Source organism: Oncorhynchus mykiss, chromosome 18 (genome assembly GCF_013265735.2).
Source record: "Oncorhynchus mykiss isolate Arlee chromosome 18, USDA_OmykA_1.1, whole genome shotgun sequence".
Lineage (NCBI taxonomy): Eukaryota > Metazoa > Chordata > Actinopteri > Salmoniformes > Salmonidae > Oncorhynchus > Oncorhynchus mykiss.
The window spans coordinates 64,914,156-64,940,890 of record NC_048582.1 but is presented as its reverse complement, the minus strand read 5'-3'; the positions used below and the strand labels follow the sequence as shown (position 1 = coordinate 64,940,890).

The 26,735-nt window shown below is 44.9% G+C and overlaps 1 protein-coding gene across 10 annotated transcripts in view; it reads right to left on the bottom strand.

The window, feature by feature from the left end:
- Positions 1 to 5,149: 5,149 nt before the first annotated feature.
- The window catches only part of LOC110496692 (MAP7 domain-containing protein 1), a 91,834-nt gene continuing 70,248 nt past the window's right edge, over positions 5,150 to 26,735 (bottom strand). For 4 of the 10 annotated variants that reach the window (XM_036953502.1, XM_036953510.1, XM_036953507.1 and 1 more), the window contains 10 exons: positions 15,725 to 15,879; positions 15,499 to 15,602; positions 14,289 to 14,521; positions 13,770 to 14,076; positions 13,142 to 13,322; positions 12,032 to 12,136; positions 11,192 to 11,254; positions 9,256 to 9,325; positions 7,488 to 7,760; positions 5,150 to 5,989 (listed from right to left, as the gene is read on the bottom strand). In XM_036953502.1, the coding sequence (XP_036809397.1) occupies positions 5,979 to 5,989; positions 7,488 to 7,760; positions 9,256 to 9,325; positions 11,192 to 11,254; positions 12,032 to 12,136; positions 13,142 to 13,322; positions 13,770 to 14,076; positions 14,289 to 14,521; positions 15,499 to 15,602; positions 15,725 to 15,879 (1,502 nt within the window). In that variant the 3' untranslated portion in view covers positions 5,150 to 5,978. The remainder of the gene's footprint in view (positions 5,990 to 7,487; positions 7,761 to 9,255; positions 9,326 to 11,191; positions 11,255 to 12,031; positions 12,137 to 13,141; positions 13,323 to 13,769; positions 14,077 to 14,288; positions 14,522 to 15,498; positions 15,603 to 15,724; positions 15,880 to 26,735) is intronic. The other 6 variants (XM_036953506.1, XM_036953505.1, XM_036953508.1 and 3 more) reach the window with 6 other exon arrangements.

Here is a 26,735-nt window from a genome sequence, read left to right as displayed (position 1 = left end):
TACCGTCTCTTATGACCAGACATAACTTCTGGACATCAGGACTGCTGTTACTCACCACGGACAGGCAGAATCCTTTTTTTTTCCTTTAATGAGTCTGACGAGGCCGATGCGAACAATATACTGCTTTCTCGGGAACAGGCCCAGATCCCCGTGATTTGCGTGAAGAGGAGGCAGAGAAAAGGGGGCCAGACGGCGGGCTGCCTTCTGAGAATTGGTAGGACTGTATTTTGGTAAATAACAGCTGGTGCACGATATCTAAGGAAGTCTCGAGCCATTGCTCGCCTGAGGTAGAGTATCTCATGATAAGCTGTAGACCACACTATCTACCTAGAGAGTTTTCATCTGTATTTTTTGTAGCTGTTTTACATACCACCACAGTCAGAGGCTGGCACTAACACAGCAGAGGTGGCGCTCTTAGTAGCCGGGGACTTTAATGCAGGGAAACTTAAATTAGTTTTACCAAATTTCTATCAGCATGTTAAATGTGCACCTTTATTCCCCACACAGAGACACGTACAAAGCTCTCCCTCACCCTCCATTTGGCAAATCTGACCATAATTATTTTCTCTTGATTCCTGCTAATAAGATTTTTTTAAAGAAGGAAGCACCAGTGACTAGATCAATAAAAATGTGGTCAAATGAAGCAGATGCTAAGCTACAGGACTGTTTTGCACAGACTGGAATATGCTCCGGGATTTCTCCGATGGCATTGAGGAGTACACCACATAAATAATTTGCTTCATCAATAAGTGCATCGATGACATCATCCCCACTGTGACCATACGTACATACCACAAGCCATGAATTACAGGCAACATCCGCACTGAGCTAAAGGCTGGAGCTGCCACTTTCAAGGAGCGGGAATCTAACCCGGAAGCATATAAGAAATCCTGCTAGGCATACATCAACACCATTATCCCAGAAACCCTAGATTCACTCCAATTTGCATACCGCCCCAACAGATCCACAGATGATGCAATCGCTATTGCACTCCACACTGCCATTTACCACCTGGACAAAAGGAACACCTACGTGGCCATACCCACTACCCTCTGTAGTGCCTTGCGGTCGGAGGCCGAGCAGTTGCCAAACCAGGCGGTGATGCAACCAGTTGCAGAGGGAGATGTTTAGTCCCTATGGTGTTGAACGCTGAGCTGTAGTCAATGAATAGCATTCCCACGTAGGTTTTCCTTTTGTCCAGGTGGGAAAGGGCAGTGTGGGGTGCAATAGAGATTGCATCATCTGTTGGGGCGGTATGCAAATTGGAGTGGGTCTAGGGTTTCTAGGATAATGGTGTTGATGTGAGCTATGACCAGCCTCTCAAAGCACTTCATGGCTACCGACGTGAGTGCTACGGGTCGGTAGTCATTTAGGCAGGTTACCTTAGTGTTCTTGGGCACAGGGACTAGGGTGGTCTGCTTGAAACATGTTTGGTATTACAGAATCGGTCAGGGACAGGTTGAAAATGTCAGACACTTGCCAGTTGGTCAGCGCATGCTCAGAGTACACGTCCTGGTAATCTGTTCCACCCTGCGGGCTTGTGTATGTTGACCTGTTTTAAAGGTCTTACTCACATCGACTACAGAGAGCGTGATCACACAGCCGCCCGGAACAGAGGATGCTCTCATGCATGCTTCAGTGTGGCTGCCTGGAAGCGAGCATAGAAGTAATTTAGCTCGTCTGGTAGGCTCGTGTCACTGGGCAGCTCACGGCTGTGCGTCCCTTTGTAGGGAAAGAGAAAGGGGGATACCTAGTCAGTTGTACAACTGAAATGTGTTTTCGGCATTTAACCCAACCCCCTCTGAATCAGAGAGGTGTGAGGGGCTGCCTCAATCGACATCCACGTCTTCGGTGCCCGGGGAACAATGGGTTAACTGCTTTGCTCAGGGGCAGAACTACAGATTTTTTTACCTTGTCAGCTCAGGGATTCCTTTCGGTTACTGGTCCAACGCTCTAACCACTAGTTAGTCCATAATAGTTTGCAAGCCCTGCAAACTATTAACTAAAACATCCGATGAGTGTCGGAGCCGGTGTATTCAATCTTAGTCCTGTATTGACACTTTGCCTTTTTGATGGTTCGTCGGAGAGTTTTATTAGTCATATTTACAGGATACACACGGTATACACTTTCCAACAAAATGCTTACTTGCAGGTTGGATAGAAAAGTTAAAGTGACAGTGGAAACCCAGGCATGTACACACACACACACACACCTGTCCTAGTGTCTGCTTTCACTACAAGGCTCAGTCATGATGATGCCGTAACCCAGAGCAACGGCTAAACAAATACAGCCTGTCCTGCACAGATAACAGCTGTCTGACCTTTTAGTGTGGACATTTTTAGTCCGATGCATCAAATCATTATTCCATCACAGTTCGATGACCTTTTATACGTTTAAATTGTAACCACAGTAGGAACCTGAGACGTCTAACAACACAACAAATGCAAATATCAATGGTTTTTAGCCATAGCAACCAAAACCTTGAAAGATGCACTGTGTATAATCTGTTAGGGAGGATCATGCGTAAATAACAGCAACCAATCAACACTGCAGTAAACCATCTGTAATGTTGCCACTTTGCAAACCTTCAGCGTAGATTGAACGGTTCAAATGCAGGCATTATTGGCGGCTGAATCCATCACGATGGATCCCGTTCCCCATGTCCAGTAACGTCCCATTCCCAATGAGTTAAGTCCCATTGCGTCCCAAATGGCACCCTATTATCTATCTAGTGCACAACGTTTGACCAGAATGACTACTTTTGACCAGAGCCTGATGGGTCCTGGTCAAAAGTAGCGCACTACAGAGGGAATAGGGTACCAATTGGGATTGCAACCCCTCTTGGCACAGGCCATGGCTGAAGCCCCATATTTCATTGACTGTTAACACTCTCGACTATAAATAAAAAGATAGACAGAGGCTCCTTTGTTCAGTCAGCATCAGCTGTAGATCATCCATCAGAGTGGATGGGACTTGTTTTGGGGAATGCCGGTGGTGCTTCGACAATGAGAGGTGATGAGTCATGTTTTGATGTCCCTACTTTCGATGGACTAATACCAGCGAGTAAAAATCTTCAAATTTTATTGTTTGAATTTGAATGTACTAAATAGAATCCATGTGTTGTTGTAGATGAGGCTGAACACATTTGTGATAAAGATACCATTATAAAAGACCAGCAGGAGAAATCAGAAAGCTAATCCTGCCACCTTGTGGCATTATACTCTTAGACGACGACGCATACTTGTATCAAACTAATGACCAAACAACTAACCTATAAACTCACCGTTACCATTGTCCACGTGTCGTACTGGTGAGGGAGAAACCACACAATTTGCATCGACAACCCAAAAATACAACAGTGCACAGTCTCCTCTTGAGAGAAAAAAATATGTCTGGAATGGAGGGATGAAACAGATTGAATTATTCACATCACCAGCTGCTACTCTGGGTGAAACGGGCCGGCAATTGTACCCCAGTGATTCCTAGTGAAGTGTGATCAGACAGAACAGCTGTATGGCTGCACTTAAAGGCCCAGTGCAGACAAAAAAAAGGTGATTTTTCCTGTGTTTTATATATATTTCCATACTATGAGTTTGGAATAATACTATGAAATTGTGAAAATGATGATAATGCCCTTTTAGTGTAAGAGCCGTTTAAAAAAAAAATGTTTTTGGTGGTATGGAGTTTTGGCCATGCATGGTGACATCACCATGCGGTAAATTAGTTAATAGACCAATAAGAAAGAGCGTTCCAACCCTATCTGCCAATAACAGCTATTTTTCTGTTTTCCTCTCCCCACTCAGACCACTCCCAGTCATAGCAGAATTCTTGCTAGAGAAATTGCCCTTTGCTAAGAAGCCATTTACATAAAAACATTTTTTTTTTAAATCGCTGTTAAGGAACTGAATTGTTCCCAAGAAATAATGATGGTACCACTTCATTTGGGTAGTCCATCTGTAGATGCTCTACAGACTAAGACTATCAGTAACCTTTCAACTATCAACTATCTACTAACCCTAACCTTAACTCTAACCCTAATTCTAAACCTAACAAGCAGTTGCTTATCGACATATAGTTTGTTGATAGTAGGAGAGCATCTACAGATGGAACATCCAGACTATCAAATAAAGTGTGACAATGATTTGATATTGAAAAAAGTGCTGATTTGGACCTTCAACACATCTCTCGCTCTCCATCTTTCGCTCTTTCTGTCTCTGTTTGTCTCTCTCACACTCCATCTGTCCCTTGATCTGATTAAATCTCGCAACCTCCCTCCTCTCCTTCCCCACCTTAATATTTCTCCCTCCGTCAGAAGCCTGGAATATGAATATATGTGTCTAGAAGTTCATCCTTCACTGTATAAACCAGGCAGGAGGCAGCTTATATGAGTCACAGCCATTAATAGAGGACAGATACTGTGTTCTGATAGCAGCGGCCAGGAATAGAGGACAGCTACTGTGTTCTGATAGCAGCGGCCAGGAATAGAGGACAGCTACTGTGTTCTGAAAGCAGCGGCCAGGAATAGAGGACAGATACTGTGTTCTGATAGCAGTGGCCAGGAATAGAGGACAGATACTGTGTTCTGATAGCAGTGGCCAGGAATAGAGGACAGATACTGTGTTCTGATAGCAGCGGCCAGGAATAGAGGACAGATACTGTGTTCTGATAGCAGCGGCCAGGAATAGAGGACAGATACTGTGTTCTGATAGCAGCGGCCAGGAATAGAGGACAGATACTGTGTTCTGATAGCAGTGGCCAGGAATAGAGGACAGATACTGTGTCCTGATAGCAGCGGCCAGGAATAGAGGACAGATACTGTGTCCTGATAGTTCTACCTGTATTCATGTGATCGCCATGGGAACTGCTGAAGAAACCAACCTAAACTTATTCTGTATCACAACAGCAATACAATTGAAGAAGAAACGAGCCAGAGAAACTTTAAGAGTGTCTCAGGAAAAACATGAAGTTATGGCAGACATGTCAGATGTTAACGCACTAGAGTCGATGTCCACACGGATCAAACTTACTCTCTAGTCTATATCATATCTTAGTTAAATGAGAGGCAGACAGACAGACGGACAGGGACAGGCAGAGACAGACATACACGCAGACAGACAGACATACAGAAAGAAATAGAGACATCTTCTCCCGTTCATTAAGCTTTATCCCACAGCTTCCCCTGACAGCATCCTCACACTGCTTCCTCCCCTAGTTAAATGAGAGGCAGACAGACAGACAGACAGACAGAAATAGAGACATCTTCTCCCGTTCATTAAGCTTTATCCCACAGCTTCCCCTGACAGCATCCTCACACTGCTTCCTCCCCTAGTTAAATGAGAGGCAGACAGACAGACAGACAGACAGACAGACAGACAGACAGACAGACAGACAGACAGACAGACAGACAGACAGACAGACAGACAGACAGACAGACAGAAAGAAATAGAGACATCTTCTCCCGTTCATTAAGCTTTATCCCACAGCTTCCCCTGACAGCATCCTCACATTGCTTCCTCCCCTAGTTAAATAACCCAATTATTCAAGACTAACAAACACACACTTTGTTCAACTTTAAGATAACAACAGCAATAGCATAACAACAATGATAATAATAACCGTAGTCAAATACTGTATATTTCCAGGTCTTACAATGCTCTAAAACTCCTCATATTACATTATCAGCCATTTAAAGGTGCACCATAAAATCTCCATTTGACATTTTCAACAAAACCCAACGTATGTTGCACCAAAACATGCCGAGAAGACAGACAATATTTTTTTCATTTACGTTTTTTTCTTCGCAGAGTTTTCTTCCTCCCTCATGACCTCTGTGGAATTTGATGTTTTTAAGTGATTTAAAAGTTTAGTCCATAGTTTGTTTCTTTGTTTGACACACTTCCTTTAGAAGCTGTTGCAGTGTGTGGCACACAATCAACTACATCAACCAGTGGCGTAAAGCGCGTGGAAGCCTGGTGTCTCAAAGAACTTCTGGAGAGAGGGAGAGAAAAAGAGAGAGAAAGAACAGAGAGAGAGAGAAAAAGAGAGAGAAAGAACAGAGGGAGAGAAAAAGAGAGATAAAGAACAGAGAGAGAGAAAAAGAGAGAGAAAGAACAGAGGGAGAGAAAAAGAGAGAGGAAGAACAGAGAGAGAGAGAAAAAGAGAGAAAGAACAGAGAGGGAGAGAAAAAGAGAGAGAGAACAGAGAGGGAGAGAAAAAGAGAGAGAAAGAACAGAGAGGGAGAGAAAAAGAGAGAAAGAACAGAGAGGGAGAGAAAAAGAGAGAGAGAACAGAGAGGGAGAGAAAAAGAGAGAGAAAGAACAGAGAGGGAGAGAAAAAGAGAGAAAGAACAGAGAGAGGGAGAGAAAAAACAAATCAGCATTGCTTTCTGCTTCAATTGGGAATATGAGCTAGTTTGAAGTCTACAGTACGTGAGGCATACCATCTATCAGACCTTATCATTCAAATGTTTCAGTTCTAGGGATGATATTCTGCACGCGCCATTATCATTAGAACCCTTGGGCTGTGGGGACATAAACATGGGATATATTATGGTGCGGCAGGTAGCCTAGCGGTTAGAGGGGGAGGCAGGTAGCCTAGTGGTTATAGGGGGAGGCAGGTAGCCTAGTGGTTATAGGGGGAGGCAGGTAGCCTAGTGGTTATAGGGGGAGGCAGGTAGCCTAGTGGTTATAGGGGGAGGCAGGTAGCCTAGTGGTTATAGGGGGAGGCAGGTAGCCTAGTGGTTATAGGGGGAGGCAGGTAGCCTAGTGGTTAGAGTGTTGTGCCAGTAACCGTACGGTTGCTGAATCGAATACCCGAGGTGACAAGGTAAAAATCTGTTGTTCTGCCCCTGAACGAGGCAGTTAACCCACTGTTCCCCGGGCACTGAAGACGTGGATGTCGATTAAGGCAGCCCCCCCCCCCCAACCCCCCACCTCTCTGATTCAGGGGGGTTGGGTTTAAATGAGGAAGACACATTTTGGAGGCATTCAGTTGTACAACTGACTAGGTTGTCCCCTAATATTATGTATGTCCCATTGGTCTCAGTCATATTGTTTGCTTTGCTTACATTTAATGCTTGGGTATGGCCGTCTTCGAGACCGGCTGTGGGGGCCTTGGCATAATAAAGGGGGCCTCGTTTGCCAACCTAAGGAGCACGGCAAAACAGGACTGGGATCCTCTTTCCAGTCTTGGATGTCAACTCTCCCACATAGGGAGCTTGGGCAGCATGCCCAGAGGCTAGGACCCAGGCTTTGGGATAGTGGTAAAGGTTTGGAGTCCCCTCTCTGTAAACTCTGGTAATGGTTGTAGCTAACTACAGGATGCATACCTTTTAGCATAAGATCCACACTGTGATTCTCTACATGCTGGTAGTGTAGTTATAGAGTTATGGATTGCGTACATCCTAGAGTGCTATGTACTGATACAGTGATAGAATGCTTCATTTGAAATGTTAAAATGATATGGCATGTCTGGTCCTAATCCTGACCTGTATAGCTACCTGCAGCATGCTGAGGCTTCATGGGACCCGTTTTCATCAGGAAGGGATCTCCTCCCTCAAAGGCCAGGATTGGGTCGCTGACGATGCCACTCCCCGGTTTTCCCGGCCCACCGTTGCTGCTCCTGTTGTGATTGGACAGCTGGATGATCTGCTCAAAGTCAGCTGCCTTCCCGTTGGCTGAGAGGCCATTCTGGTGCACGGCTGGCCGGACAGCATTCAGCACAGGGCTGGATTCTGCTTCAATCTGCTGCATCTTAGGCGCTGCATGAAAAAAAACTAAAGTTGCTCTCTTTAAAATTACTAATAAAATGGTCCTAGACTGAGTGTTATCTCTCTAATTGAATGTATAATGTTTTGTAACTGTCTTGTCTTTTAAATCATGACTTTATTTGTTAGCGTCCAAGACCACTTTGTAAATAAGTGCCATCCTCTTGGGATCTAATGCACAGCCCAGCTAACAATTCTAGGGAGAGAGAGAACAATTCTGTAACGTTACCTGTAATGTTCCCCTAACGTTTTTGATTGTCCAGTTATCAGTTATTTAGGGGAACATTCTGTCTATGTTAGCAAAGACATTCAGCAAACCTTTTAACCATGGTAACCAGAACGGGGTTACCATGGTTACCGTGTTCTCAGAATATCCTTTTGACCTTACACCGATTAAGATGATGAGCAGAGTTAGGTTTTTACGTGGCTATTGCATGCCCTGCTTACTGCCATGATTGGGTCAATATCAAATTATTTGAACTCACAACCTCTTGGCTCATGGTACTCTGAACCCCCCCCCCCCCCCCCCCCCCCCCCCCCCACACAGGCAGGAATGTAGATCTGGAACAAATGGATAGGTGTAAGGCTGTGAGTGGACTTTGAAGTAAATCTTAGCTCTGTTAAAAATACACTCAAGAAAAACTAGTATTGATCGTAGTGATTCAGGAGGATCGTTAAAACAGGTTCACATGTCGCACCAACATCACAACTATACTGAAAGCCTTTAAAAAGTAGGCCGGAATCAAATCAATGATGAAAACAGTAAGAGTGCTGACATGGTGGCGTAGTGGGAAAATCTGAGAACCGTGAATCATGAGGTTGTGACTTCAAATCCCAGGTGAGGACACTTTGAAAAATAATTACTTTATAAAATAACATACACAATGTAATCAAATACGTAAGTTGAAAAAAATGATGTTGAAAGCACTGTGTGTGTGTTTGTATCTCTAATCTAACAGACACAGAGCTATGAACGGTTCACTGGTTCACCAATCAGATCCTTGATTGGCTCAGCAACAGTAACGAGGCAAGATGTGTAATGTTTCTTTGGGATCATCAGGTGACATCCTGACAACTAATACACAGAAATGTTCCTGCAAAGTTCCCATGAAACGTGTCTAGAACATTCATATCTTATATTCTGAGAACATGGCAACCATGTTCTGTGTATGTTTGGTGGGGACGTTTATGGAATATTCTCCTAACCCTCAGATAACTGGACACAAACGTTCTTGCAATGTTTCCATGAAGCGTGTCTAGAACATATCTTAAATTCTGTTAACCATGTTCTGGGTAAGTTCCGTTTGACATTAAGGGGATGGTCTCTTGGAAACAGTCCTTGCACATCACTGGAACATTGCAAAGAAAGCCTTAGTTAAAAGCCCAATGAAACTCTTAAGGAAACATTCTCTAAAGTTGTGGGAACGTTTGTTGTTAGCTGGGATGTTGTATATATATTTTTTTCAGAATGGCACTGTATGTAACTTACCTTTACTGTTCTTCGTACTATCTTTGCCATTGACCTGTGCTGGGGAATTGGACTCATTCGGCAGTGAAGGCTAGAAGAACATAGAATGGGACAAATGGTTGCTGTGTATCACACAAGGTTGCTACACATTGGTGGTGGATGAGGTGTTATTATCAAGAAGTGCTTTGAACATCTGGACAGACACTATCATGAATTCAGTTAATTAAATAAGAAAACACATACAGTTGAAGTCAGAAGTTTACATAAACCTTAGCCAAATACATTTAAACTCAGTTTTTCACAATTCCTGACATATAATCGTAGTTAAAAATTCCCTGTCTTATGTCAGGTAGGATCACCACAAGAATGTGAAATGTCAGAATAATAGTAGAGAGAATGATTTATTTCAGCTTTTATTTCTTTCATCACATTCCCAGTGGGTCAGAAGCTTACATAGACTCAATTAGTATTTGGTAGCATTGCCTTTAAATTGTTTAACTTGGGTCAAACGTTTCGGGTAGCCTCCCACAAGCTTCCAACAATAAGTTGGGTGAATTTTGGCCCATTCCTCCTGACAGAGCTGGTGTAACTGAGTCAGGTTTGTAGGCCTCCATGCTCACACACACTTTTTCAGTTCTGCCCACACATTTTCTATGGGATTAAGGTCAGGGCTTTGTGATGGCCACTCCAATACCTTAACTTTCTTGTCCTTAAGCCATTTTGCCACAACTTTGGAAGTATGCTTGGGGTCATTGTCCATTTGGAAGACCCATTTGCGACAAGGCTTTAACTTGACTGATGTCTTGAGATGCTGCTTCAATATATCCACATCATTTTCTTTCCTCATGATGCCACCTATTTTGTAAAGTGCACCAGTTCGTTCTGCAGCAAAGCACCCCACAACATGATGCTGCCACCCCCGTGCTTCACGGTTGGGATGGTGATCTTCGGCTTACAAGCCTCCACCTTTTCCCTTCAAACATAACAATGGTCATTATGGCCAAACAGTTCTATTTTTGTTTCATCAGACCAGAGGACATTTCTCCAAAAAGTATGATCTTTGTCCCCATGTGCAGGTGCAAACTGTAGTCTGGCTTTTTTATGGCGGTTTTGCAGCAGTGGCTCCTTCCTTGCTGAGCGGCCTTTCAGGTTGTCGATATAGGACTCGTTTTACTGTGGATATAGATACTTATGTACCTGTTTCCTCCAGCATCTTCACAAGGTCCTTTGCTGTTATTCTGGGACTGATTTGCACTTTTCGCACCAAAGTACGTTAATCTCTAGGAGACAGAACGCGTCTCCTTCCTGAGGGGTGTGATGGCTGCTTGGTCCCATGGTGTTTATACTTATGTACTATTGTTTTTACAGATGAACGTGGTACCTTCAGGCGTTTGGAAATTGCTCCCAAGGATGAAACAGACTTGTGGAGGTCAACATTTTTTTTCTGAGGTCTTAGCTGATTTATTTTGATTTTCCCATGATATCAAGCAAAGAGGCACTGAGTTTGAAGGTAGGCCTTGAAATACATCCACAGGTACACCTCCAATTGACCGAAATGATGTCAATTAGCCAATCAGAAGCTTCTAAAGCCATGACATCATTTTCTGGAATCTTCCAAGCTGTTTAAAGGCACAGTCAATTTATGTAAACTTCTGACCCACTGGAATTGTGATACAGTGAAATATAAGTGAAATAATCTGTCTGTAAACAGTTGTTGGAAAAATTACTTGTGTCATGCACAAAGTAGATGTCCTCACCGACTTGACAAAACTATAGTTTGTTAACAAGAAATGTGTGGAGTGGTTGAAAAGTGAGTTTTAATGACTCCAATCTAAGTGTATGTAAACTAGTTTTAATGACTCCAATCTAAGTGTATGTAAACGTCAGACTTCAACTGTATAATGTTTCATCTGTATAAAGGGTCTAGAAGGGTTGTTATACGATGCATGGGCCTTACATCAATCACCTTTTCTCCAGCATCAGTACTTTTACGAGTTCTCTTCATGATCTCCTCAAGGCGCTGTGGAGCAGAGGCAGAAGGCAGAAGTTGTCAGCTGCTGGATTTGATTATTTACAACTAATGCACTGTGTATCTTTACTGGTCCTACATTTATGTAGAAAGTAGAAAGTAAAGACAAGTTAGTCTTTTTCATCCATCCACCCTTCATCCATCCCTCCATCTCTCCTCCCTCCTCCCCTCCATCTCCTATCTCTCCTCCCTCCATCCCTCCTCCCATCCTCCATCTCTCCTCCCTCCATCCCTCCTCCCCTCATCCCTCCATCTCTCCATCTCCCATCCTCCATCTCTCCTCCCTCCATCCCTCCTCCCATCCTCCATCTCTCCTCCCTCCATCCCTCCTCCCCTCATCCCTCCATCTCTCCATCTCCCATCCTCCATCTCTCCTCCCTCCATCCCTTCTCCCCTCCATCCCTCAATCTCTCCTCCCACCCTCCATCCATCCCTCCTCCCATCTCTCCTCCCTCCATCCCTCCTCCCACCCTCCATCCATCCCTCCTCTCATCTCTCCTCCCTCCATCCCTCCTCCCATCCTCCATCCCTGCTTCCATCCTCCATCTCTCCTCCCTCCATCTCTCCTCCCTCCATCTCTCCTCCCTCCATCCCTCTCTCCTCCCTCCCTCCACCTCTCCTCCCTCCCTCCACCTCTCCTCCCTCCATCTCTCCTCCCCCCTCCATCTCTCCTCCCTCCCTCCTCCCATCCTCTATCCCTCCTCCCCTCCATCTCTCCTCCCTCCATCTCTCCTCCCTCCATCTCTCCATCCCTCCTCCCCGCTCCACCTTCTTTCTCTCTAGGCGCGCCTGTTCCTCCTTCTGGAAGTGCTTCTCTCTCTCCAAGCGCTGACGCTCCGCCTCCTCACGAGCTTTGACCTCGGCCTCCTCCCTCTGACACAGACGGGACAAAACAACATCATCAATACGATCATCAATACTATAGGATGTTCATCATTCTATTAAGACAACAGGGAAATGACTAAACAAGAGAATTGTGTCAGTCTAGATAAAACCCTAATTTCATATAATATCAAATGATGGAATGTAAAAAATTATTATTAGCAAATGATACAAGAGTAGATTAATGTCCCCTTTTCTAACCACTAGGTGGCAACATATTCCCAGTCTAGACTGTATTAGGCTGTAGGGCAGGGCTTGATATCTCCCTGTAATAATGCCATTACACAGCTCACTGGATCTTTTGAGTCATCAGTACTAAATAGGTGATGCATGATGGGATGAAAACAAAGCTGTGATCACATCAGTTCCAAACAAACCACGGCTACACCACAGGCAGCAAATATCTACATAACGACATCCATCAAAACAACAAGGTTGCTATGCTTCATAAACAAAACACAGGTTGTATACAGCTGAGTAACGTCAGATGTTCGCAATGACGTTTTAACATTCAAAGTTTCCTGCAAGTTAAAACTTGCTGCGTCATGGTTCATGAGATGAGCTGAAAAATGTTGTATGAATATGACGCCTCACCATCTTGACACACACGGCAAGGAAGATGGCTGCTGGCAGTGTCGAACAAACAACAAACTGCACTGGTCTTCCCTCGGGGGAGACTCAAGCATGTCTGAATGCTACAGGCAGGGGTAGTGGGAACACTGTCACTATCTATCCCCTGTCAGCCCACTGCAGTGCGGAGCAGAGAGGGGGACAGGGGGAGGACAGAGCTGTCACTATCCCACTCTGACAGTGGCTCTCTCAGCGCCAATAAATTCTGGGCATCTGCCTGGAGAAGGCATGGTGATAATGACATGCTGATTGTAGGCCTTACAGCAAACATTCCCTCTCATAATGTTTCCAGGACCTAAGATCAGTCAACCTGTGTCATACGTCTTCTTCTATGCTGTAAGTCAAGACTGCCTGTCGATCTCGCACCTGTTTCTGCAGGCGTTGGTTCTCCTCCTGTTCCGCCTTGGCTTTCTCCTTCGCCCCCTTCTCCTCCTCCAGGCGCTGGGCCTCGTCTCTCAGAAGCTGCTCCTTCGCCATGAGGCGTGCCTCCTCCTCCCTGCGCCTCCTCTCCTCCGCCTGCCGAGCCATGCCCTCCTCACGAGCAATCCTGCATGGGGAGCATGCTCAGTCAGGTCAGCACATGCTCATACAGTATATGCTCACACTATCAATGTATGGTACACACTTGTCTTGGACATGAGGCAAACAGTAAACCATTCATATGTCTATAGACCAGGGTTTCTTTAACTATGGGTCGGGACCCGAATCGGGCCCTGGTCATGTGAAAGGTGGGTCGCGAGTTATGAGAATACATACACACTATTTATTTTTAATTTGGGTCATTGGAGAACAATTTGGGTCACGGGAAGACAGTCAATTTCTCATTTGGGCCTTGAGCTAAAAAGGTGAAGAGCCCCTGCTATAGACAGACAGACAGACAGACAGACAGACAGACAGACACGGCACTCCAATCAAAAACATTCAATAATACTACAGTACTATAATAACCAACTCAATGACATGTCTCATCAATTCCAGCCAGAGTCTGACTGACCGTTTCCTCTTCTCCTGCTCCAGGCGCTCCTGCTCCTCTCTCTCCCGTTGCTCCCGGGCCTGTCTGCGTTTCTCAGCCAGGACTCGAGCTGCTTCCTCTGGGTCGTTGGTGCCGGCTGAGGGCCTGGAAGCCAGAGTGGCAGCAGTAGATGAGGCAGCAGAGGAGGCAGTTGTGGGAGTTGAGGCAGCAGAGGCAGTCAGCTGTAGGTTTGAGGATTGGGTAGAGGCGGCCACTGTGACTGGTGCACTAAGAGATGTTTGTGTCGCCGGCGCCGAAGACACCATTATAGCAGGAACATTACTGGAGCCTGTAAGAGCAAGAGAGACAGCAGAGGCCTCTGTTTCACATCTGAAGCCACACAATGGACCATAACCACGGAATAAACTTCAAGGATCATATGAGGCAAACATCATAGAGTTGATACAATGTGTGTTTTCTCAAGGCAGAGAAGACAAGAAGTAACAGCTGAAAATAAACATCCTGGAGCTTGGATACGGTAACCACGGCGAACAAACTTACTCTTTTTCTCCTCAGGAGTGTCTGGCTGATGGGGCTCGTTGTTAGTTTCCACAGTGACCGGCTGAAGATGTACCCTGACAGGGGTCTGGGCTCTTTTGGGGCGGGTCTTTGTGCCTGTGGGGATCTTCTTGCCTGTGGAGGGGGTCTTGGGAGCCATTGGAGGGCAGGGGGACAACAGTTTGCTTTTGGGGGCCACAGGTGATGGAGGTCGGTTTTGGGGTTTTGGGGTACTGCTGCAGGATAAGAGATGAAAATATATAAGTGGGGAAGAGAGGGAAGGAGAAGGGAGGGAAGAGGCAGGGAGGAGGGAAGGAAGAGGGAGAAGATTCTTAGTGTCTGGAACTTTATTGGAGGGATGCGACACAATTCTTCCACAAGAAATGTCATTATTTGGTGTTTTGTTGATGGTGGTGGAAATCTCTGTCTCAGGTGCTGCTCCAGAATCATCCATGTGTTCAATTGGGTTGAGATCTGGTGACTGAGACAGCCATGGCATACATAGTTTTCATGCTCATCAAACCATTCAATGACCACTCGTGACCTGTGGATGGAGGCATTGTCATCCTATAGTCATTGTAGACATAATAATGGGCAAAATGATGGTCTGCCCAGCATTTTTATATATGACCTTAAGCATGATGGGATATGAATTGCTGAGGAATTGCTTAGGAACCCCACCTTTGTGAAAGCACCTGCTTTCAATATATTTTATCTCCTTAATTTAATGAAGTGTTTCCTTTATTTGGGCAGAGACCTGAAGTATAGGACTGTTTAGAGTAGTTCTACTGTTTGGCACAAGACAGATTCTGGTCTCAATTCCATCCTATGTTCTGTGTTCTGTAATCCGTGTTCTGTAATCTGTGTTCTGTAATCCGTGTTCTGTAATCTGTGTTCTGTAATCCGTGTACTGTAATCCGTGTTCTGTAATCCGTGTTCTGTAATCTGTGTTCTGTAATCTGTGTTCTGTAATCCGTGTTCTGTAATCCGTGTTCTGTGATCTGTGTCCTGTGATCTGTGTTCTGTAATCTGCAATCTGTGTTCTGTAATATGTGTTTTGTAATCTGTGTTCTGTAATCTGTGTTCTGTAATCTGTGGTCTGTTATCTGTAATTTGTGTTCCGTAATCTGTGTCCTGTAATCGTGTTCTGGAATCTGGGTTCTGTGTTCCGTAATCTGTGTTCTGTGTTCTGTGTCATGTGTCCTAACAATACCTGAACTCCGGCCTGGATCTGGTCGGTATTGGTAACTTCTTCAGAACTTTCTCTTTTTCATTCTCCCTCTCCTTGTCTTTCTTCTCTTTCTTCTTCTTATCCAACTTTGAGAAACAAAAAGGGTGAACAGTTATGGCAGAATACCTGGAATTACACTATAGTGTGTGTGTGTGTTAACATGTATGCTTGAACAAGTGTGTGTGTGTGTGTGAGGACGTGCGCTGACCAGCGTTGAGTTCCGTCGGCGTTGGCGCTGTGTGATGTCGGGAGTGCTGGCGGACACTCCTCCCCTCCAGCGTTCGGAGGAGTCCCGGTGAGGGTGGTGGTGGGAGCAGGCGTCCAGGGGGCTGGCGGAGGCTGAACGGAAGCAGTGGTGAGAGTCTAAGTGCATCACAGAGATGAAGAAAACAGGCAGGAAAGACGAGGTCAGGACCCCTAATAGTTAGGCCACCTACTGAAAATGTAACGGTGGCAGACACAGTTATTCAGCGTGGACCTCTGGCCAGCTGTGATCCTTGTTGGTAACATTGGGCTCTGCAGGATTTAACTGACTGAGTTTACTTCCCGTGTCAGAAATAATGCATGAAACAAAGATAGTGTACCTAGTGGTAGGCTGGTGTGTACTGTACTGTACCTAGTGGTACTCTGGTGTATACTGTACTGTACCTAGTGGTAGTCTGGTGTATACTGTACCTAGTGGTAGTCTGGTGTGTACTGTACCTAGTGGTAGTCTGGTGTGTACTGTACTGTACCTAGTGGTAGTCTGGTGTGTACTGTACTGTATCTAGTGGTAGTCTGGTGTGTACTGTACTGTACCTAGTGGTAGTCTGGTGTGTACTGTAACTAGTGGTAGTCTGGTGTGTACTGTACTGTACCTAGTGGTAGTCTGGTGTGTACTGTACTGTACCTAGTGGTAGTCTGGTGTGTACTGTAACTAGTGGTAGTCTGGTGTGTACTGTACTGTACCTAGTGGTAGTCTGGTGTGTACTGTACTGTACCTAGTGGTACTCTGGTGTGTACTGTACTGTACCTAGTGGTAGTCTGGTGTGTACTGTAACTAGTGGTAGTCTGGTGTGTACTGTACTGTAACTAGTGGTAGTCTGGTGTGTACTGTACTGTATCTAGTGGTAGTCTGGTGTATACTGTACTGTACCTAGTGGTAGTCTGGTGTGTACTGTAACTAGTGGTAGTCTGGTGTGTACTGTACTGTAACTAGTGGTAGTCTGGTGTGTACTGTACTGTATCTAGTGGTAGTCTGGTGTATACTGTACTGTACCTAGTGGTAGTCTGGTGTATACTGTACCTAGTGGTAGTCTGGTGTGTACTGTACTGTACCTAGTGGTACTCTGGTGTATACTGTACTGTACCTAGTGGTAGTCTGGTGTATACTGTACCTAGTGGTAGTCTGGTGTGTACTGTACCTAGTGGTAGTCTGGTGTGTACTGTACTGTACCTAGTGGTAGTCTGGTGTGTACTGTACTGTATCTAGTGGTAGTCTGGTGTGTACTGTACTGTACCTAGTGGTAGTCTGGTGTGTACTGTAACTAGTGGTAGTCTGGTGTGTACTGTACTGTACCTAGTGGTAGTCTGGTGTGTACTGTACTGTACCTAGTGGTAGTCTGGTGTGTACTGTAACTAGTGGTAGTCTGGTGTGTACTGTACTGTACCTAGTGGTAGTCTGGTGTGTACTGTACTGTACCTAGTGGTACTCTGGTGTGTACTGTACTGTACCTAGTGGTAGTCTGGTGTGTACTGTAACTAGTGGTAGTCTGGTGTGTACTGTACTGTAACTAGTGGTAGTCTGGTGTGTACTGTACTGTATCTAGTGGTAGTCTGGTGTATACTGTAACTAGTGGTAGTCTGGTGTGTACTGTACTGTACCTAGTGGTACTCTGGTGTGTACTGTACTGTACCTAGTGGTAGTCTGGTGTGTACTGTACTGTATCTAGTGGAAGTCTGGTGTGTACTGTACTGTACCTAGTGGTAGTCTGGTGTGTACTGTACTGTACCTAGTGGTAGTCTGGTGTGTACTGTACTGTACCTAGTGGTACTCTGGTGTGTACTGTACTGTACCTAGTGGTAGTCTGGTGTGTACTGTACTGTATCTAGTGGAAGTCTGGTGTGTACTGTACTGTACCTAGTGGTAGTCTGGTGTGTACTGTACTGTACCTAGTGGTAGTCTGGTGTGTACTGTACTGTATCTAGTGGTAGTCTGGTGTATACTGTACCTAGTGGTAGTCTGGTGTATACTGTACCTAGTGGTAGTCTGGTGTGTACTGTACTGTAACTAGTGGTAGTCTGGTGTGTACTGTACTGTACCTAGTGGTAGTCTGGTGTATACTGTACCTAGTGGTAGTCTGGTGTATACCTTAACTAGTGGTACTCTGGTGTATACTGTACCTAGTGGTAGTCTGGTGTGTACTGTACCTAGTGGTAGTCTGGTGTGTACTGTACTGTAACTAGTGGTAGTCTGGTGTATACTGTACTGTACCTAGTGGTAGTCTGGTGTGTACTGTACTGTACCTAGTGGTAGTCTGGTGTGTACTGTACTGTAACTAGTGGTAGTCTGGTGTGTACTGTACTGTACCTAGTGGTAGTCTGGTGTATACTGTACCTAGTGGTAGTCTGGTGTATACCTTAACTAGTGGTAAATAACTAGTGGTAAATAACTTAACTAGTGGTAAATAATGCATGAAACAAAGATAGTGTACCTAGTGGTAGGCTGGTGTGTACTGTACTGTACCTAGTGGTAGTCTGGTGTATACTGTACCTAGTGGTAGTCTGGTGTGTACTGTACCTAGTGGTAGTCTGGTGTGTACTGTACTGTACCTAGTGGTAGTCTGGTGTGTACTGTACTGTATCTAGTGGTAGTCTGGTGTGTACTGTACTGTACCTAGTGGTAGTCTGGTGTGTACTGTAACTAGTGGTAGTCTGGTGTATACTGTACTGTACCTAGTGGTAGTCTGGTGTGTACTGTACTGTACCTAGTGGTAGTCTGGTGTGTACTGTACTGTAACTAGTGGTAGTCTGGTGTGTACTGTACTGTACCTAGTGGTAGTCTGGTGTGTACTGTACCTAGTGGTAGTCTGGTGTGTACTGTACTGTACCTAATGGTAGTCTGGTGTGTACTGTACTGTACCTAGTGGTAGTCTGGTGTGTACTGTACTGTACCTAGTGGTAGTCTGGTGTGTACTGTACTGTACCTAGTGGTAGTCTGGTGTGTACTGTACTGTACCTAGTGGTAGTCTGGTGTGTACTGTACCTAGTGGTAGTCTGGTGTGTACTGTACCTAGTGGTAGTCTGGTGTGTACTGTACTGTACCTAGTGGTAGTCTGGTGTGTACTGTACTGTATCTAGTGGTAGTCTGGTGTGTACTGTACTGTACCTAGTGGTAGTCTGGTGTGTACTGTAACTAGTGGTAGTCTGGTGTATACTGTACTGTACCTAGTGGTAGTCTGGTGTGTACTGTACTGTACCTAGTGGTAGTCTGGTGTGTACTGTACTGTAACTAGTGGTAGTCTGGTGTGTACTGTACTGTACCTAGTGGTAGTCTGGTGTGTACTGTACCTAGTGGTAGTCTGGTGTGTACTGTACTGTACCTAATGGTAGTCTGGTGTGTACTGTACTGTACCTAGTGGTAGTCTGGTGTGTACTGTACTGTACCTAGTGGTAGTCTGGTGTGTACTGTACTGTACCTAGTGGTAGTCTGGTGTGTACTGTACTGTACCTAGTGGTAGTCTGGTGTGTACTGTACTGTACCTAGTGGTAGTCTGGTGTGTACTGTACTGTACCTAGTGGTAGTCTGGTGTGTACTGTACTGTAACTAGTGGTAGTCTGGTGTATACTGTACTGTAACTAGTGGTACTCTGGTGTATACTGTACTGTAACTAGTGGTAGTCTGGTGTATACTGTAACTAGTGGTAGTCTGGTGTATACTGTACTGTACCTAGTGGTAGTCTGGTGTATACTGTAACTAGTGGTAGTCTGGTGTGTACTGTACCTAGTGGTAGTCTGGTGTATACTGTACCTAGTGGTAGTCTGGTGTGTACTGTACTGTACCTAGTGGTAGTCTGGTGTATACTGTACCTAGTGGTAGTCTGGTGTGTACTGTACTGTACCTAGTGGTAGTCTGGTGTGTACTGTACTGTACCTAGTGGTACTCTGGTGTATACTGTACTGTACCTAGTGGTAGTCTGGTGTATACTGTACCTAGTGGTAGTCTGGTGTGTACTGTACTGTACCTAGTGGTACTCTGGTGTATACTGTACTGTATCTAGTGGTAGTCTGGTGTGTACTGTACTGTACCTAGTGGTAGTCTGGTGTGTACTGTAACTAGTGGTAGTCTGGTGTGTACTGTACTGTACCTAGTTGTAGTCTGGTGTGTACTGTACTGTACCTAGTGGTAGTCTGGTGTGTACTGTAACTAGTGGTAGTCTGGTGTGTACTGTACTGTACCTAGTGGTAGTCTGGTGTGTACTGTAACTAGTGGTAGTCTGGTGTGTACTGTACTGTACCTAGTAGTAGTCTGGTGTGTACTGTACTGTACCTAGTGGTACTCTGGTGTGTACTGTACTGTACCTAGTGGTAGTCTGGTGTGTACTGTAACTAGTGGTAGTCTGGTGTGTACTGTACTGTAACTAGTGGTAGTCTGGTGTGTACTGTACTGTATCTAGTGGTAGTCTGGTGTATACTGTAACTAGTGGTAGTCTGGTGTGTACTGTACTGTACCTAGTGGTACTCTGGTGTGTACTGTACTGTACCTAGTGGTAGTCTGGTGTGTACTGTACTGTATCTAGTGGAAGTCTGGTGTGTACTGTACTGTACCTAGTGGTAGTCTGGTGTGTACTGTACTGTACCTAGTGGTAGTCTGGTGTGTACTGTACTGTACCTAGTGGTACTCTGGTGTGTACTGTACTGTACCTAGTGGTAGTCTGGTGTGTACTGTACTGTATCTAGTGGAAGTCTGGTGTGTACTGTACTGTACCTAGTGGTAGTCTGGTGTGTACTGTACTGTACCTAGTGGTAGTCTGTTGTGTACTGTACTGTATCTAGTGGAAGTCTGGTGTGTACTGTACTGTACCTAGTGGTAGTCTGGTGTGTACTGTACTGTACCTAGTGGTAGTCTGGTGTATACTGTACCTAGTGGTAGTCTGGTGTATACTGTACCTAGTGGTAGTCGGGTGTGTACTGTACTGTAACTAGTGGTAGTCTGGTGTGTACTGTACTGTACCTAGTGGTAGTCTGGTGTATACTGTACTGTACCTAGTGGTAGTCTGGTGTGTACTGTACTGTAACTAGTGGTAGTCTGGTGTATACTGTACTGTACCTAGTGGTAGTCTGGTGTGTACTGTACTGTACCTAGTGGTAGTCTGGTGTGTACTGTACTGTAACTAGTGGTAGTCTGGTGTGTACTGTACTGTACCTAGTGGTAGTCTGGTGTATACTGTACCTAGTGGTAGTCTGGTGTATACCTTAACTAGTGGTAGTCTGGTGTATACTGTACCTAGTGGTAGTCTGGTGTGTACTGTACCTAGTGGTAGTCTGGTGTGTACTGTACTGTACCTAATGGTAGTCTGGTGTGTACTGTACTGTACCTAGTGGTAGTCTGGTGTGTACTGTACTGTACCTAGTGGTAGTCTGGTGTGTACTGTACTGTACCTAGTGGTAGTCTGGTGTGTACTGTACTGTACCTAGTGGTAGTCTGGTGTGTACTGTACTGTACCTAGTGGTAGTCTGGTGTGTACTGTACTGTACCTAGTGGTAGTCTGGTGTGTACTGTACTGTAACTAGTGGTACTCTGGTGTATACTGTAACTAGTGGTAGTCTGGTGTATACTGTACTGTACCTAGTGGTAGTCTGGTGTATACTGTAACTAGTGGTAGTCTGGTGTGTACTGTACCTAGTGGTAGTCTGGTGTATACTGTACCTAGTGGTAGTCTGGTGTGTACTGTACTGTACCTAGTGGTAGTCTGGTGTATACTGTACCTAGTGGTAGTCTGGTGTGTACTGTACTGTACCTAGTGGTAGTCTGGTGTGTACTGTACTGTACCTAGTGGTACTCTGGTGTATACTGTACTGTACCTAGTGGTAGTCTGGTGTATACTGTACCTAGTGGTAGTCTGGTGTGTACTGTACTGTACCTAGTGGTACTCTGGTGTATACTGTACTGTATCTAGTGGTAGTCTGGTGTGTACTGTACTGTACCTAGTGGTAGTCTGGTGTGTACTGTAACTAGTGGTAGTCTGGTGTGTACTGTACTGTACCTAGTTGTAGTCTGGTGTGTACTGTACTGTACCTAGTGGTAGTCTGGTGTGTACTGTAACTAGTGGTAGTCTGGTGTGTACTGTACTGTACCTAGTGGTAGTCTGGTGTGTACTGTACTGTACCTAGTGGTACTCTGGTGTATACTGTACTGTACCTAGTGGTACTCTGGTGTATACTGTACCTAGTGGTAGTCTGGTGTGTACTGTACTGTATCTAGTGGTAGTCTGGTGTGTACTGTACTGTACCTAGTGGTAGTCTGGTGTGTACTGTAACTAGTGGTAGTCTGGTGTGTACTGTACTGTAACTAGTGGTAGTCTGGTGTGTACTGTACTGTATCTAGTGGTAGTCTGGTGTATACTGTAACTAGTGGTAGTCTGGTGTGTACTGTACTGTATCTAGTGGAAGTCTGGTGTGTACTGTACTGTACCTAGTGGTAGTCTGGTGTGTAGTGTACTGTAACTAGTGGTAGTCTGGTGTGTACTGTACTGTATCTAGTGGAAGTCTGGTGTGTACTGTACTGTACCTAGTGGTAGTCTGGTGTGTACTGTACTGTACCTAGTGGTAGTCTGGTGTATACTGTACTGTACCTAGTGGTAGTCTGGTGTGTACTGTACTGTAACTAGTGGTAGTCTGGTGTATACTGTACTGTACCTAGTGGTAGTCTGGTGTGTACTGTACTGTACCTAGTGGTAGTCTGGTGTGTACTGTACTGTAACTAGTGGTAGTCTGGTGTATACTGTACTGTACCTAGTGGTAGTCTGGTGTATATTGTACCTAGTGGTAGTCTGGTGTATACCTTAACTAGTGGTACTCTGGTGTATACTGTACCTAGTGGTAGTCTGGTGTGTACTGTACTGTACCTAATGGTAGTCTGGTGTGTACTGTACTGTACCTAATGGTAGTCTGGTGTGTACTGTACTGTACCTAGTGGTAGTCTGGTGTGTACTGTACTGTACCTAGTGGTAGTCTGGTGTGTACTGTACTGTACCTAGTGGTAGTCTGGTGTGTACTGTACTGTACCTAATGGTAGTCTGGTGTGTACTGTACTGTACCTAGTGGTAGTCTGGTGTGTACTGTACTGTACCTAGTGGTAGTCTGGTGTGTACTGTACTGTACCTAGTGGTAGTCTGGTGTGTACTGTACTGTACCTAGTGGTAGTCTGGTGTGTACTGTACTGTAACTAGTGGTAGTCTGGTGTATACTGTACTGTAAATAGTGGTACTCTGGTGTATACTGTACTGTAACTAGTGGTAGTCTGGTGTATACTGTAACTAGTGGTAGTCTGGTGTATATTGTACTGTAACTAGAGGTAGTCTGGTGTATACTGTAACTAGTGGTAGTCTGGTGTATACTGTAACTAGTGGTAGTCTGGTGTGTACTGTACTGTAACTAGTGGTAGTCTGGTGTATACTGTACTGTAAATAGTGGTACTCTGGTGTGTACTGTACTGTACCTAGTGGTAGTCTGGTGTATACTGTACTGTACCTAGTGGTAGTCTGGTGTATACTGTAACTAGTGGTAGTCTGGTGTGTACTGTACTGTACATAGTGGTAGTCTGGTGTATACTGTACCTAGTGGTAGTCTGGTGTGTACTGTACTGTACCTAGTGGTAGTCTGGTGTATACTGTACCTAGTGGTAGTCTGGTGTGTACTGTACTGTACCTAGTGGTAGTCTGGTGTGTACTGTACTGTACCTAGTGGTACTCTGGTGTATACTGTACTGTACCTAGTGGTAGTCTGGTGTATACTGTACCTAGTGGTAGTCTGGTGTGTACTGTACTGTACCTAGTGGTACTCTGGTGTATACTGTACTGTACCTAATGGTACTCTGGTGTATACTGTACTGTACCTAGTGGTAGTCTGGTGTGTACTGTACTGTACCTAGTGGTAGTCTGGTGTGTACTGTACTGTACCTAGTGGTAGTCTGGTGTATACTGTACCTAGTGGTAGTCTGGTGTATACTGTACCTAGTGGTAGTCTGGTGTATACTGTACCTAGTGGTAGTCTGGTGTGTACTGTACTGTAACTAGTGGTAGTCTGGTGTGTACTGTACTGTACCTAGTGGTAGTCTGGTGTATACTGTACTGTACCTAGTGGTAGTCTGGTGTGTACTGTACTGTAACTAGTGGTAGTCTGGTGTATACTGTACTGTACCTAGTGGTAGTCTGGTGTGTACTGTACTGTACCTAGTGGTAGTCTGGTGTGTACTGTACTGTAACTAGTGGTAGTCTGGTGTATACTGTACTGTACCTAGTGGTAGTCTGGTGTATATTGTACCTAGTGGTAGTCTGGTGTATACCTTAACTAGTGGTACTCTGGTGTATACTGTACCTAGTGGTAGTCTGGTGTGTACTGTACTGTACCTAATGGTAGTCTGGTGTGTACTGTACTGTACCTAATGGTAGTCTGGTGTGTACTGTACTGTACCTAGTGGTAGTCTGGTGTGTACTGTACTGTACCTAGTGGTAGTCTGGTGTGTACTGTACTGTACCTAGTGGTAGTCTGGTGTGTACTGTACTGTACCTAATGGTAGTCTGGTGTGTACTGTACTGTACCTAGTGGTAGTCTGGTGTGTACTGTACTGTACCTAGTGGTAGTCTGGTGTGTACTGTACTGTACCTAGTGGTAGTCTGGTGTGTACTGTACTGTACCTAGTGGTAGTCTGGTGTGTACTGTACTGTAACTAGTGGTAGTCTGGTGTATACTGTACTGTAAATAGTGGTTCTCTGGTGTATACTGTACTGTAACTAGTGGTAGTCTGGTGTATACTGTAACTAGTGGTAGTCTGGTGTATATTGTACTGTAACTAGTGGTAGTCTGGTGTATACTGTAACTAGTGGTAGTCTGGTGTATACTGTAACTAGTGGTAGTCTGGTGTGTACTGTACTGTAACTAGTGGTAGTCTGGTGTATACTGTACTGTAAATAGTGGTACTCTGGTGTGTACTGTACTGTACCTAGTGGTAGTCTGGTGTATACTGTACTGTACCTAGTGGTAGTCTGGTGTATACTGTAACTAGTGGTAGTCTGGTGTGTACTGTACTGTACATAGTGGTAGTCTGGTGTATACTGTACCTAGTGGTAGTCTGGTGTGTACTGTACTGTACCTAGTGGTAGTCTGGTGTGTACTGTACTGTACCTAGTGGTAGTCTGGTGTGTACTGTACTGTACCTAATGGTAGTCTGGTGTGTACTGTACTGTACCTAGTGGTAGTCTGGTGTGTACTGTACTGTACCTAGTGGTAGTCTGGTGTGTACTGTACTGTACCTAGTGGTAGTCTGGTGTGTACTGTACTGTACCTAGTGGTAGTCTGGTGTGTACTGTACTGTAACTAGTGGTAGTCTGGTGTATACTGTACTGTAAATAGTGGTACTCTGGTGTATACTGTACTGTAACTAGTGGTAGTCTGGTGTATACTGTAACTAGTGGTAGTCTGGTGTATATTGTACTGTAACTAGAGGTAGTCTGGTGTATACTGTAACTAGTGGTAGTCTGGTGTATACTGTAACTAGTGGTAGTCTGGTGTGTACTGTACTGTAACTAGTGGTAGTCTGGTGTATACTGTACTGTAAATAGTGGTACTCTGGTGTGTACTGTACTGTACCTAGTGGTAGTCTGGTGTATACTGTACTGTACCTAGTGGTAGTCTGGTGTATACTGTAACTAGTGGTAGTCTGGTGTGTACTGTACTGTACATAGTGGTAGTCTGGTGTATACTGTACCTAGTGGTAGTCTGGTGTGTACTGTACTGTACCTAGTGGTAGTCTGGTGTATACTGTACCTAGTGGTAGTCTGGTGTGTACTGTACTGTACCTAGTGGTAGTCTGGTGTGTACTGTACTGTACCTAGTGGTACTCTGGTGTATACTGTACTGTACCTAGTGGTAGTCTGGTGTATACTGTACCTAGTGGTAGTCTGGTGTGTACTGTACTGTACCTAGTGGTACTCTGGTGTATACTGTACTGTACCTAATGGTACTCTGGTGTATACTGTACTGTACCTAGTGGTAGTCTGGTGTGTACTGTACTGTACCTAGTGGTAGTCTGGTGTGTACTGTACTGTACCTAGTGGTAGTCTGGTGTATACTGTACCTAGTGGTAGTCTGGTGTATACTGTACCTAGTGGTAGTCTGGTGTATACTGTACCTAGTGGTAGTCTGGTGTGTACTGTACTGTAACTAGTGGTAGTCTGGTGTGTACTGTACTGTACCTAGTGGTAGTCTGGTGTATACTGTACTGTACCTAGTGGTAGTCTGGTGTGTACTGTACTGTAACTAGTGGTAGTCTGGTGTATACTGTACTGTACCTAGTGGTAGTCTGGTGTGTACTGTACTGTACCTAGTGGTAGTCTGGTGTGTACTGTACTGTAACTAGTGGTAGTCTGGTGTATACTGTACTGTACCTAGTGGTAGTCTGGTGTATATTGTACCTAGTGGTAGTCTGGTGTATACCTTAACTAGTGGTACTCTGGTGTATACTGTACCTAGTGGTAGTCTGGTGTGTACTGTACTGTACCTAATGGTAGTCTGGTGTGTACTGTACTGTACCTAATGGTAGTCTGGTGTGTACTGTACTGTACCTAGTGGTAGTCTGGTGTGTACTGTACTGTACCTAGTGGTAGTCTGGTGTGTACTGTACTGTACCTAGTGGTAGTCTGGTGTGTACTGTACTGTACCTAATGGTAGTCTGGTGTGTACTGTACTGTACCTAGTGGTAGTCTGGTGTGTACTGTACTGTACCTAGTGGTAGTCTGGTGTGTACTGTACTGTACCTAGTGGTAGTCTGGTGTGTACTGTACTGTACCTAGTGGTAGTCTGGTGTGTACTGTACTGTAACTAGTGGTAGTCTGGAGTATACTGTACTGTAAATAGTGGTTCTCTGGTGTATACTGTACTGTAACTAGTGGTAGTCTGGTGTATACTGTAACTAGTGGTAGTCTGGTGTATATTGTACTGTAACTAGTGGTAGTCTGGTG